A 13113-nucleotide genomic window follows, 5' to 3' on the forward strand; every position below is an offset into this window, starting at 1 on the left:
AGCAAGAAACACAAGATAGAGGTAGCAAACCCATGGAGGTGAATGGAAGGACAAATTTGGTTGACATATGAATGAAAGGTTTATTGAACCATTCATTATGTTAATGCCGTTGAGTATGAAGAGAGTTGCAAATGAAGACAACACCTTGATAAATGACAACTGTAAATCCCTTGTCCGATGTCCGTGAAGAGAAAGATGTTATGACAACACATGCATCCAAGTTTAGACCAAATACGACTTCCATAGTACAAGTGACGGGGATTCAATAGTTTGCTTTCCATCAAATATAAATGAGGTGATATACGGAGGAACCCATCTTAATTAGTGATACAAATGACGAAAAGAAATATGTATGCACAGATTGGTTGAAGGGCGACTCGTCTTGTGGAAGAAAAGAAAAATTACAGAGACGGAGCAAATTGACCATGATTGGCAGCGATATAAGGACAAAACTATTCTGGAAACATTGCCTAGATTGGAAACTATTATAAATGCTTGTATTTATTGCATAATAAGTCTATGGATGTGTAAATGCCAAATATTATCAAATGATATTAAAGGTTGATCATTAGTCTATAAATCTTGATACGCCATGAAGGAATTAGATTGAAGAGGAGGGTTGTGTGGACGTGGCAATTCATCATTGTAGATAGTGGATTCATTGTCCAACAGGAGTAATGTAGGCGAATTCTATGAACTATCAGAAGTTTTTCCATATACAATGCAATAAAAACACTAATATGTGAAATGGATGTAAGTTCAATACGAGGTTGGAAACAAAAAAGACATGAATCGTTAATACTGAAGCTGGGTAATGAAGAAAATTTATCGACTAATTATGAATATCATCAAAATAATTGTTTTGAATAAGTCACGAAAAACAAATGAAGGAATTGGTATAAGTTTGAAAAGTTGCAAATATATAAGGGTTCAAATTCAAAAAGACAACTTTTAAAGCTTAGACATGTCCCTTATATTCAAGATATAAATATGAAGTAAATCATTTGCAAAAAAGGGACAAATTCGGAACAAGACACCTTTAAAAAACACATTCGGAAAAGTATTTATAAGAAGAAGAATAATTGTATGGAGGAATAAGGAGCTTAAAATATGGTTTTGTAATATAAATTCATATATTACTTTTTAATGATAAATAAAAGCCCTTTTTACTTTTTTTAATTCAAAAAAGGCATAGAGAATTAAATTGCAGTTGATTTTTCCTTTATTATCATCTTTAAATTCCGTAAACTATTTAAATATCAAATAAGTGGACATGGTCATTTAGCATCTTAGATGTGATCATTATAGATATAGTGAAATATCAAATTGTTTCCATATTTGTGTCCAGTTTGTCTCCCTACCAAAGGAGTTAAAGTTAAATCTAGACTAATTTAAGATTGCATATATATTTGATCTATTGCATCTTGATTATTAAATTGTTGACAACATAAGTGCATAGAATTTTATTAAGTTGTACGTGAAAATCATCATTGTAGTTGACTCTGTTGCCTGAATAAGAAAAGGCACTAGTCTTTTGAATCATTGAAGTATTATTATTGGGTTTATATTTGAAGTCAGAAAATCTATATCTTCCTTACAAGCATCAAATTCATTATTGACAAATATTATACAAAACATTCATTCAATTCAAACGTTCAACATTCAATTTCATTTTGATCGAGTTTGAAGACCTTGCCAACCGGAGAACTTGCAAAGCTTAAATTTTTTATAGAAAAGCCTTGAACCAAGCAGTTAGAGTTTGAGGTTAAGGTCTACCCGCTTGGATGTAGCGGAGCCTAAATTGTAGGGGAATTGAAGTCATTCTTGTTCGTTAGTCAAAATTGATTGTGGAATCCTATTGGAGAATTGACAAGCTCTTGGATTTCTAATCGATGGTTTTGGGAGGAACCAACACAGACAACTACATACCTCATGCTAAAATCTCCAGAGAACATCTTTGAGATAAATAATATAGACAGAACCCTTGCTCTCAAAACACAAGTGAATCACATAACTATGAATAAAGGAGAATTTGTGACTGCCTACTTCATGAGAATAATAGAGATAGAAAGCAAAGAATTATCCCTAATAGCTCTATGCGGACTACCCAACTCAGGGGAATCATTCAAACAAGGCATAAGTGCAAGGGCAAAACTCCCAAAGTTAGATTGCCTAAGGTTCGATTGTCTACAAGAAGAAGCTAGGTAGTTACCAAAAGGAATCAAACAAAATTTTTATAAACAAAGATCTTGATGTTGTGAATGCCAGACATCATAAGAAAGGGAAGAAGAACTTCAAAAGGAAGAAAAAATTTCATGGAAAGGGCAAGAAAAGGAGAGATGCTTCACAAGTCCAATGTTTTAGATGTGATGAATATGGACATTATGCTGCCAAATGCCCTGACAGACTTAAGAAACAAGCATCCTATGCTCAAGTCAAAAACAAATACTAAAGAGGATCCTGAGAAGTTCCTATTCTATTCAACATTATCAAATCATGTATCAAATATTATCAATACTTGGGTTATTGATAGTGGGTCATCTAGACATATTATTGAATTTCGAAAACATCTAGATACTATGGTTGAAAAAATTGAGGAAGTGGGAACCATTAGAGATGACTCAACACATCGTGTAAAAGGAGTGGGGACCTGTAACATCAAATTAGATTTGAACATTACTATTCAACTACAATATGTACTATTTGTACTAGAAATTAAAAGAAACCCAATATCTCTATCTTCCGTAGAAGCTAAGTTATCGTATTCGCTCTTGGAAGGGAAAAGTCAACATTCAATTCGACTGGAATTCACATTTGGTTCCGATTTCATGTCAAATTTGGTATTCCCTGTCAAATTCCTTGTAAATTTGCCTTTTTGTGCCTTGGTCGACTTTGACGGAATGTCAAGCGAATTTGGTAATGCTCTAATGTACTCGGGAGGAATTTCTAGCGACTTTACGGCGAAATTGGGAAAGCAGCCACATTTGTTGACATTTTAATGTTTTAAATTTTAATTAAGTGCTTTTTGGTCGACTTTCCTAGGCCCAAAACGATGTCGGCTTAGATTGTAATATGTGTTCACACTTAATATTAAACATCCAACTGCATACCTCAAATCGCATACTTCAACTTGCGTTTTGGATTTTCATTGTCAACGTGGGCGCTCAAGCATACTCGACTTGCAACCTCTAGCGACCCTCCCCTTGCAAACATGGGCGCTCAAGCAATCTGCAAACAAAAACGTGGGCATTGAAGCAGACAATAAAGTAGCAGGGAGCGTAGCAAGGAGCATATATTTTATTATTATTTAATTTTATTTATTTATTATTGAATGGCATATGCATTCGAATTGATTGCTAGATGAAAAATACTTGTCTACCATTGAATTCAAATACCTGTGTCTGGTATTCAAACTTTTCATTAGGATGTTCATCTTGCTACAACTATAGCCTATAGATTAAACTTTTGGTTTTTTTAAATTTTTAAGTTTATAAATTATTATTTATACTTAGTCTATTTCAGTAAGATGTATGAGAGCATATGTATTAAGTTATTAATTTGTGATTGCACATGCATTTTGATCTATTGTGTATGGCTGGAAGTTTGAAAGTGGTTTGTTTTGGTTTATTTTCTCGAATCTTTTCTCATTGTTGTAACTTGTTTTGTTTGTTTGTAGATTCTATCATGGTTGCAAGTGCTCGTGTGCCAATAACCTCCACTTCAAAATCAATAGATGTTCCCCACTTTGGAAACATGTGCAAATGATTTGACCAATGCCCGGTGGAGGTTATGTATGGATTTGTAGCCACTGCAAGGAGTAATTTAGTAGCTCTTATAGTAGAGTAAAAACACATTTGTGCTTTATTCCTCAAAAAAGCATCAAATTTTGCATCGAGAAGCCAAGAGTAAACAGACTGCTACCTAAAACCTTCTTTTCAAATCACATCGTAAACAAATACATCCAAGAATAGAAGCAAGTAGAAGAAGTTGTTAGGAGGGCAAATTCTTCACATCCGTTGGAAAGTGGTAGGCCTCTAAAGAAAGGAAAAACATCATCTATGTCTTCAACTGCCACTCCTAGTGAGCCACCTGCAGAGGGCCATCCATTCTTGCATCCTCCTCAACAACAAATTGTAAGTGAGCAGTGGGACCCTTGGAATCATCATTCCAAAATGAAGCTAGAGACATTGTTGATCAAGCCATAGCCAGATGCGTTGATGCAAATGGATTGTCATTTAATGTTGTTCGTTCACTGTATTGGCAATACATGATGAAGGTAGTTAATGAGGCTCCAACCGGGTTCATTGGCCCTGGTTATGAGAAGATACACACCACTTTATTAGATGATGAGGTAGCTGGTATAGAGAATGCCATGCTGCCCATCAAGGATTCATGGGTCGAAACATGTTTGACAATAGTATCAGAGGGATCGAAAGATGCAAGGAACCATCATTTGGTGAATGTTATTGTAGTGTCTACAAGATATGCAATGTTTTTGAAAGCTGTGGTTTGTGAAGGAGAGGTAAAGGATGGTCCTTTCATTGCGAACATTCTCATCCAAGCGACTGAGCAATTTGGCCCTTACAATGTTGTTCAAGTAATAACAGATAATGCAAAGAATTGTAGGGCTGCCGGCTTATTGTTTGAGGAGCGATATGTATTATGAACACATTTTTTGGACACCTTGTGCTATGCACTCACTTAGCCTAATGCTGCAAAAAATTGGCACTAAGGTTGAGTGGATAAAAAAAAGTATGCAGAGGCACAAGAGATCCAAATGTTTGTCATGAACCACCATATGACATAAGCCATATTAAGACAATTCTCGAAATTGGAGCTCTTGAAGGTAAGTTGAATTGTTTAAAATTTAAACAAGTTTTAGAAATCTAGTCACTTTAGTAAACTTTCTATGTTTTCAAAATTTTAATCTATTATTGTTTTGATTTTAAAATGGGTTGCTGAGATCCACTTTGCCTCTACTATTGTGTTGAGATGCCTTATCAAGGTTAAAGACACATTGACTAGAATGGTAGCTAGTGCTAATTGGAGTGTATGGAGGCAAATTAATTGTGCCAAGGCAGCTTGCATAATGTTACATCCCAAAATTTTGACCTAACTTTAAACTTATTCATAACCATTGGATTTAACGGATTATTCTTTCATGATCATGTGAAATAGGTAGTTATTTATTTACGTTGTATTAACTGTTAATGAAGATGGTCGTTAACCATTAACTATTATTAGAGGATTAGCAATTGCTTGATTTAAATATAATGATTAGTATGTTTATATGAAATTATTATAAAATTGTTATTAAGGTGAAAGTATTTTTCATGGGTGATTGTAGGAGAAGATGAAGAGGGGGGAAGCATTGCTAAATGGGATCATCAGAATGGGATGTTCGTTTAGTTCAGTCATTAGGATCGGCAGGTACGACCTTAAACTTTTTTGGAAAGGACGCAACAACTTGATCACATGATACATTTATGGGACCTGCATGAGCTATTAAGAAAATTATCTAAGACAACATAAAATAATCTAAATTAAAACATAAAACATATCTAAAGGGATTTTTAATTGATCTTTCATCATAATATTATAATAAATATTTATATACATACATATAAATATAAAAATGAAGTGACACCATTAAATTATAATAACTTAATATAATGATGTCACCCCATTGATATACTTACATGAACGTATGTAAGTATATATTATAATAATAGTGAAACTATAATCTTTCCAACTTCTCTTCCAACCTTTTTATTTTCTTTTCCCTCTCTTTTCCCAATCGATTTAATATTTGGAAATTCGAATGGCATATTATCTTTTTAAAAATGGAGGGAGCCAAGAAGTCACGGCTCATCCCTTTATAGGGAAGCCGATAGAGGAGGTGGACGTATCACCATCCCGTATGCTCTCCACATTTCTAAATTCCTTTTGCAACATTGTTTCCAAACTCCTTTAACCCGACTTCATCTTAGTATTATAGTATTTTTTTTTTACAGTATTTCATGCAAGTAATTTTGGCCAAGATTTAGAGGTGGTGAGCACTGTAGGTGACATTTCAATTTGCTGAAGAGAACTGATCAGAAGTTCAAGATTATCAAGCATTACCTACTCCTTAATAGGCCATGTGATTACCATTCCAATATGTCCATTTTCTATAGCAGCCCAACCTTTTTTCTTTGTCTATGATCATATTATTTTTTAACTTGTTGAATAATCACTACAATTCATAAGGAACTGTCTTTTTACTTTTAGTGTAACTAGAATCATCATAAAGAAGTTGATTTGTATGCCTTTAAGAAAAGTTTCTAAATGTATAAGGAACTTATATGATTGTTACTGATCTCAAGAACAAGTTTTATAATGTTGAAATTTATGATAAAAGATATCAAGAGCAGAATGCTCATAAACTACCAATACATCTGGGATTCATCGACAAAGAAGCCATGGAATGGTGAAGAGGTGTAAAAAAGAGCAGAATGCTCATAAACTTTTAGTGCACCTGGGACTCACCAGCAAGGTAGCCATGAATGGTGAAGAGGTGGAATAAATCTATAAGAAAGAAAAAGAGAAATCAGATGTGGATAACTTAAATGATAATATACTTAATAGCTCATGCTCATCCCTGTAATGTAACCTGTTGTCAAGTCGAGCGGTGGTGATTAGGTCGTTGAATCTGTCAGAAAGCCTTGGCCAAGGTAGTTTATAGGCATGTGTGCCTTCTAATAATCACTTGATGTCAGTAGCACCAATTATGTAAGCATGTCCGCTTCATAAGTGAGCGGACATTCAAAACACCAAGATGCTTGGGTGGCTGGACTGAAGAACATCCCAAGTCTGATCTTGAGGTAGGGAGGGCCATTCTAATTTAATAGAATGTGTGGGGATAAGTATGGTCCGAGGTTAAGAGGTTAAGCTATGTCAATGCTTCTCCTCTCACCAAAGTCGAGACTTGCGCAACTAGCTAAAGATCCTCCGATGACACTTGTATATTCCATTCCCACTTTTCTTGTTCAAGCATTTAATTTTACTTGTAAGGTTTTTTATTTAGTTGATCATGAATATAGTTATGTTAGATGGTTGTTAATCTAGTTATTTCAGCTGATCATGAATATAGTTGTGAATAGTTAATCATAAATTTAGTTATTATAGTTGATCATGAATACAATTATGCTAGTTAGTCGTTAATTCAATTATTTCAACTGATCATGAATATAGTTGTGAATAGTTAATTGTTAATCTAGTTATTACAGCTGATCATAAATACAGTTATTTTCAATTAATTTTTAAAAGCAGTTAATGTCATATGAACAGGATTTAGTTATCTATTTATGAATGTTGGAAGTTTTTAGTTTAATCCATCTTTGTTTTAAATATAAAAAGCCATTTTTTGTTACACATAAGGGGATTGATAATAGAATAATCTTGGTGGGATTGTGTTGAGTACCTTCTGAAGATTACCATGCCTTTATTGAGCATGATCTGATACACTGACATGGATAGGCCTTGCTTGGGAGAGGTATATGATGGCATTGCCTCCATGACTGAAGACATTAGAAATATCATTAATGAGAAAGAGCAAGATCCTCATGAAATGTTCTTCAAGGAGCTATAGGTAATCATGGTAGAGAAATGGAACAAAATGACTACCCCTTTGCATCTACTTGCCTTTGCATTGAGGCCTAGGTTCTATAGCCAATCGATCCTTAAGGGAAGTACCACTAGAGTTACCCAATACAAAGATCCTGAAGTTGCTCAAGGGTAAAAGGAAGCCCTTCAAAGACTCTTTCCTGAGCACCTACATCGTGAGTGAGGTTTGAATTTATGAGTTTTGTGAGCATTGATGATTGTGGTATTGATGCTCTTGAAGACAAGAACAATGTTGATGCTCATAAATGGTGGTACTTCCACAGACAAAGATATCAACATTTGCAACCCATTGCCATCAAAATTTTATCATAGGAAGTTCTTTAATCTTAAGTTTCTAATTTGTAGTTTCTTGTTGGTAAATATTCAAAACTTTAATTTCTAGTTTCGTGTTGGTAAATTTGTAATCTTGATAGGTTGCTAGTTCATCATCATTTGGGAGGAATTGGAGCACATACTCCATCCACTCAATAAAACACAACCGACTAAACTCCAAGAAAGTAGATAACTTGGTGTTTGTGCGTTCAAATTTGAGGCTCACAACTCACAAAGAGAATACCTACAAAAAGGGGAAGGCAAAACAATGGGATGCCGACCTAGAGGCTGTGGAGTTGGAAGTCCACTTTGATGCACTTGCAATTGAAGATGGTGATACCAAGATACATAGTACTGATGGAGCTGATCTTAAGGCTACGGCTGAGACTACAGTTGAGACTGCTGATGCTAGTGGCACTAATTGTGCTTCTAATCAGCAACTGGCTAGTGATGAATTATTTGATGATTTTTGATACATTGATACCCATTTGATCACATATGAGTCAATGACTTATGACTGATTATTGGTTATTGATTAGTAATGTTGGCATTGCTGTTTTAAAGTTTTTGAACCAAAACATTCATATGGTGGTGTATTTTGACATTTTGTCATGCCATTCAAACAAAATTGTTAATATATGTGGTGGTGTATTTTGCTAAATTTCTTTATAGTGTATATTAGTATAGTGGTGTATGACCTTATTTGCTGCAGCATACTTTTACATATATATTAAAAAAAAATTCTTGTACGGACAAACCCAAAACAAACCCGAACCCAAGCTAGAAAAAATTAGATTGAATTTCAAACTCGAATGTCGAACTCGCATCCGAACCAGAATACAAACTGACAACTTAGCCTAAAAGATAATGAATATAGAGTCACTTTCACGAATGGAAAAGTCTTGGCATGGCCAAAGAATGCGACTCTAAAGAAGGCTAAAACAATAGGTGTAAGACATGGATACCCATACAAACTCTGCACCGAGTCAAAACAAGCGCTCATTCATGAAACCTATGACTCCAATGAAATCTTGCATAGAAGATTAGGGCATGTATATTTTCGAGCCGTAACATCTATGGAAAAATTAGGGATAGGACTTCCCAAAGTAAACTCAATCCATAATGGGACATGTAAGGGGTGTGCTTTAGGGAAGAACACTAAGGATCCTTCCAAAATAATTTAAGCAAAACTGAAAATGTATTGGAATTAATCCACTCAGACTTATGTGGACGTATGTCAACCCCATCTATTGGAAGGCCTCTATATTATGCAATTTTTGTGGATTATTTCTCTAGAAAGACCTGGATCTACTTCCTAAAATGGAAAGAATTAGAAGAGATCCTTAAGAAATTCAAAGAATTCAAGGCCCTAACAAAAAACTCATCTAGAAAGAAAGTTAAAACCTCAATGGGAAAGAATTCACTTAAGAAATCTTTAATTTTTTTTGTATTAATGCCGAGATTAAGAGGGAGTTCACTGTACCCTATAATCCTCAACAAAATGGGGTAGCTGAGAGGAAAAACATAAACATCGTGGAAGCTGCAAAGTCAATGATGTATGACCAAAATCTTGATACTACATTATGGGCAGAAGCTTCAAGAACATTTGTCTACATACAAAATAGATGTCCCCACTCACATCTCGATAATAAAATGCCAAAAGAGGCCTTTACTGGGATAAAACCTGATATAAGCTATCTTAGGATATTTGGGTGTCCTATATACATACATGTACCTAAAGAGAAAAGGAAAAAATTAGAACCTTCTGGGAGAAGGGATTTTGTAGGTTATAATGAAACTTCTAAAGGCTATAGGATATACCTACCTGATCAAGGCCAAGTAGAGCTAAGCAGAGATGTCACCTTCAAGGAAGACATTGCCTTCAAAAGGTCAAAGAGTTCAAATCAGTTAGAAATTCAGGACTCACCTGAGAACATAGAGGAAGAACCTATTTCTAAGCCTCTGAGGGAACGATTAGAAGAAACCCCTAATGAAAACCATACTAATCTTGGAATTCAAAGGGAGCAAAATCATAATATTAACAAAAGGAAACAACCACTTTGGGCTAGATAGGTTGTTGAGGAAGCGAAAAACTTTGCTGCACCAAAAGACACTTTTAGAGAGAAAGAGGCCTAACATATTATCAAACTACGTGGCACTAATGAACGAGACTATAAATTGAGAACCTCCTAGTGTAATTGAAGCACTTAAACACCAAGTATAGAAAGATGCCATGACATAAAAGTATCAGTCCATTCTAAAAAATGTGTGGGATATAGTACCTAGATCTGAAGGGAAATCCATTGTCTCCTCTAAATGGTTCTTCAAAATTAAACGTGCTGGAAAAAACTGTATAGAGAAACATAAGGCACATTTTGTTGCTAGAGGTTTCTCATAGAAGGAGAGAATTGATTACAAGGAGGCATTTGCATTGGTTGCCAGATATACATCTGTTAGAGTAGTTATAGCCATTGCTGTAGTCAAGGGCTGGAAGATACAACAGATGGATGTAAAGATGACATTTCTCAATGGAACTATCGAAGAGGAAGTCTATCTAGAACAACCTGATGGTTTTGTGATTCATGATGCAGCATCCCATGTATGCAAATTCAAGAAAGCTCTGTATGGACTCAAATAGGCTCCCAGAGCTTGGTAAGAGAGAATTGACGGCTACCTTACTGGACTAGGTTTCTCTAAGAATAATGCAGATCCAAATCTCTACTTTTAAATTATCAAAGGTGACATGCTACTATTAATTCTATATGTTGATGACCTACTGATTAGAAGATAAGATCACCTCATTTCTCAATGCAAGAAGGATTTGGCTTTAGAATTTGATATGAAGGATTTGGGTATCCTACACTACTTTCTAGGATTGGAAGTTTGGCAGAAACCTAATGGTATCCCTTTAAATCAAAGAAAATATACTCTTGATATTCTAAAAAGATTTGGAATGCTAAACTGTAGGCCTATGTCCACACTCATGGAAAAAAACTTACACAAGCTGAAAGAGGCAGCAACTGAATCCAGATTTGTAGATCCTACCTTCTATAGACAAATTATTGGATCCTTGATATACTTGGTTAACACATGACCTGACATTTGCTATGCAGTGAATGCCTTGAGTCAATTTATGTGTGAACCATGTGAAATACACCTTGTGGCTACTAAACACATATTGAGGTACCTACAAGGTACTATTGGATATGGGCTCAAATATAAGAATGTTGATTTAGACTTGCGTGGATACTGAAATTCAGATTGGGCCAAAAGTGTGACTAATTGAAAGAGCACATCAAAAAGTTTTTGTTTGGGATCAACCATGATACCATGATCTCTTGGATAAGCAGGAAGCAGTCTTCCGTAGCACTAAGTTCTACTGAAGTAGAATACATTGCAGCCGCCATGTGAGCTAAAGCGGTGTGGCTTTGAAATTTGATTGTGCGATTATATGGAAAATTCTTGAAACCTATTACTATCCACTAATCAAAATAGCATCGAACTCTCAGTGAATCCTGTTTTCCATGAGCGATCCAAGCATAGAGAGATCCCTTATCACTATGCGAGGGATATGGTTAAAAGGAAAGCAATTCAGCCAGAATATACTTGTACAAATGATCAAACAACATATATCCTTACTAAGCCTCTCTCTAGAGTTAAAGTGGAGCACTTCAGAATGAAACTTCATATGGTTGAAATGTAATTCTTTGAGAATAAATCTCAATTTTTTTTTCTATTTGTACTAATATATATTTTAAAGACATTTAATGTGTAAACTCTTTTATCATATGTGTGACTATGACCTTATGGGCCTCCCCTATTTATATTACTGAAAGGTGACGATCTTTCTGATAATGTACACTTGTATTCAACATTGTAAGGTGAAGACTTTACAATGTCTACTATCATGATGAGTATCATGCTGACTTGATATTTATGGAAAGTTACATTCTTGATAGGTAATATCTCTTAGACTAATTGATCGATATCATGCTGACTTGATATCTGTTGTAGAATAATTTAGTCTTAATGAGATAATCATGGTGGACATTATGTGATGTATTGTCCGTGGACATGCCATGACATGTTATGGTAGACATCATGCGACGTGGTGTTAGTGCACATACCATAACTAGGATATGCAAATATCATGCTAACTTGATATTTTGTATACTCCTAGATATCATGTGCTAGGTGATTATAAACTGATTCATACCTTGTCTTCCCTAGCTAAGAGGGAGTGTTAAAATATGGTAGCGTCAGTCAGTGTGAAAGGATGAAACTGATAACTGTGTATGCATGCATGTATACCAGTTCACCATGTGAACTGATATACATGCGTACACACACAATCATATATATGATCTAAATAACTATCCCTTCCATCAGCAATCTGACTCTGCATATCTTGCCATGTATGAAATCTGTGATTATCTCTTGAAATCATGCAAATCGATCAAGCATTGTTTAAATAAACATTCATTGCTTTATATAGATCAATCTTTACTTGTTATCCAAACAAAAGCTAATGAGTTTGGTGTTAATATTAGTTAACTCCTAACACCCGATTAGGATTGGGGCTGTTGGAAACTAATCACGTTGAACCGTCATGCCTCCTTATTCTGATTAGACATGACCGCCCTTTCATAGGGTTATATATATTGATGAAAACACAAGAGATAGCACCATTGAAATTGATAAACAGTACTATCTCCACCTTGTATATCAGAGGAAAAGTAAAGTATAATCTTCAGAATTTACATCTCAAACCTGAATGTTAAATTAGTATCGTGATCGCTGATACCTGCATAATAAGACAATCAGATCAGAATTCTGGAAGTTGTATAAACTGCAGTCTGCTAATGAGTTTAGCAGTACATTTAGAAATATATTCATAACCTCTATGTTTTTGAATACGTAAGTTACGCCTTGGAGAAGATGTAAAGAAGAAAGAAGGATTCATGACTGGAAGGTTTCAAAAAAACTGCTGTTCTTAATGTCCTGTTACTAGCTGCAACTTGTGCTTCTTCATTCTGCATCTTCCTGGCTCTCTTATTTGGCAATGGGAGACATGCTATAATATTGTCTTATAAATGCTTATAGTACTTCAATTGCTGTTTTGGATAAAAACCTTCA

General features: G+C 34.9%; 1 protein-coding gene across 3 annotated transcripts in view; it reads left to right on the top strand.

Moving 5' to 3' along the window:
- LOC149542924 (alpha-(1,6)-fucosyltransferase) overlaps positions 1–13113 on the top strand; it is a 119596-nt gene that overhangs the window by 104392 nt on the left and 2091 nt on the right. The window contains exon 8 of one of the 3 annotated variants that reach the window (XM_089797839.1): positions 5348–5430. The exons of the other annotated variants lie outside the window; for them this stretch is intronic. Within the exon in view, the coding sequence (XP_089653965.1) occupies positions 5348–5430 (83 nt within the window). The remainder of the gene's footprint in view (positions 1–5347; positions 5431–13113) is intronic. 3 annotated transcript variants of the gene reach the window in all.

The sequence above is a fragment of the Cupressus sempervirens genome, chromosome 8 (genome assembly GCF_028749045.1).
Source record: "Cupressus sempervirens isolate cs-2001-9-10 chromosome 8, ASM2874904v1, whole genome shotgun sequence".
Classification (NCBI taxonomy): Eukaryota; Viridiplantae; Streptophyta; class Pinopsida; order Cupressales; family Cupressaceae; genus Cupressus; species Cupressus sempervirens.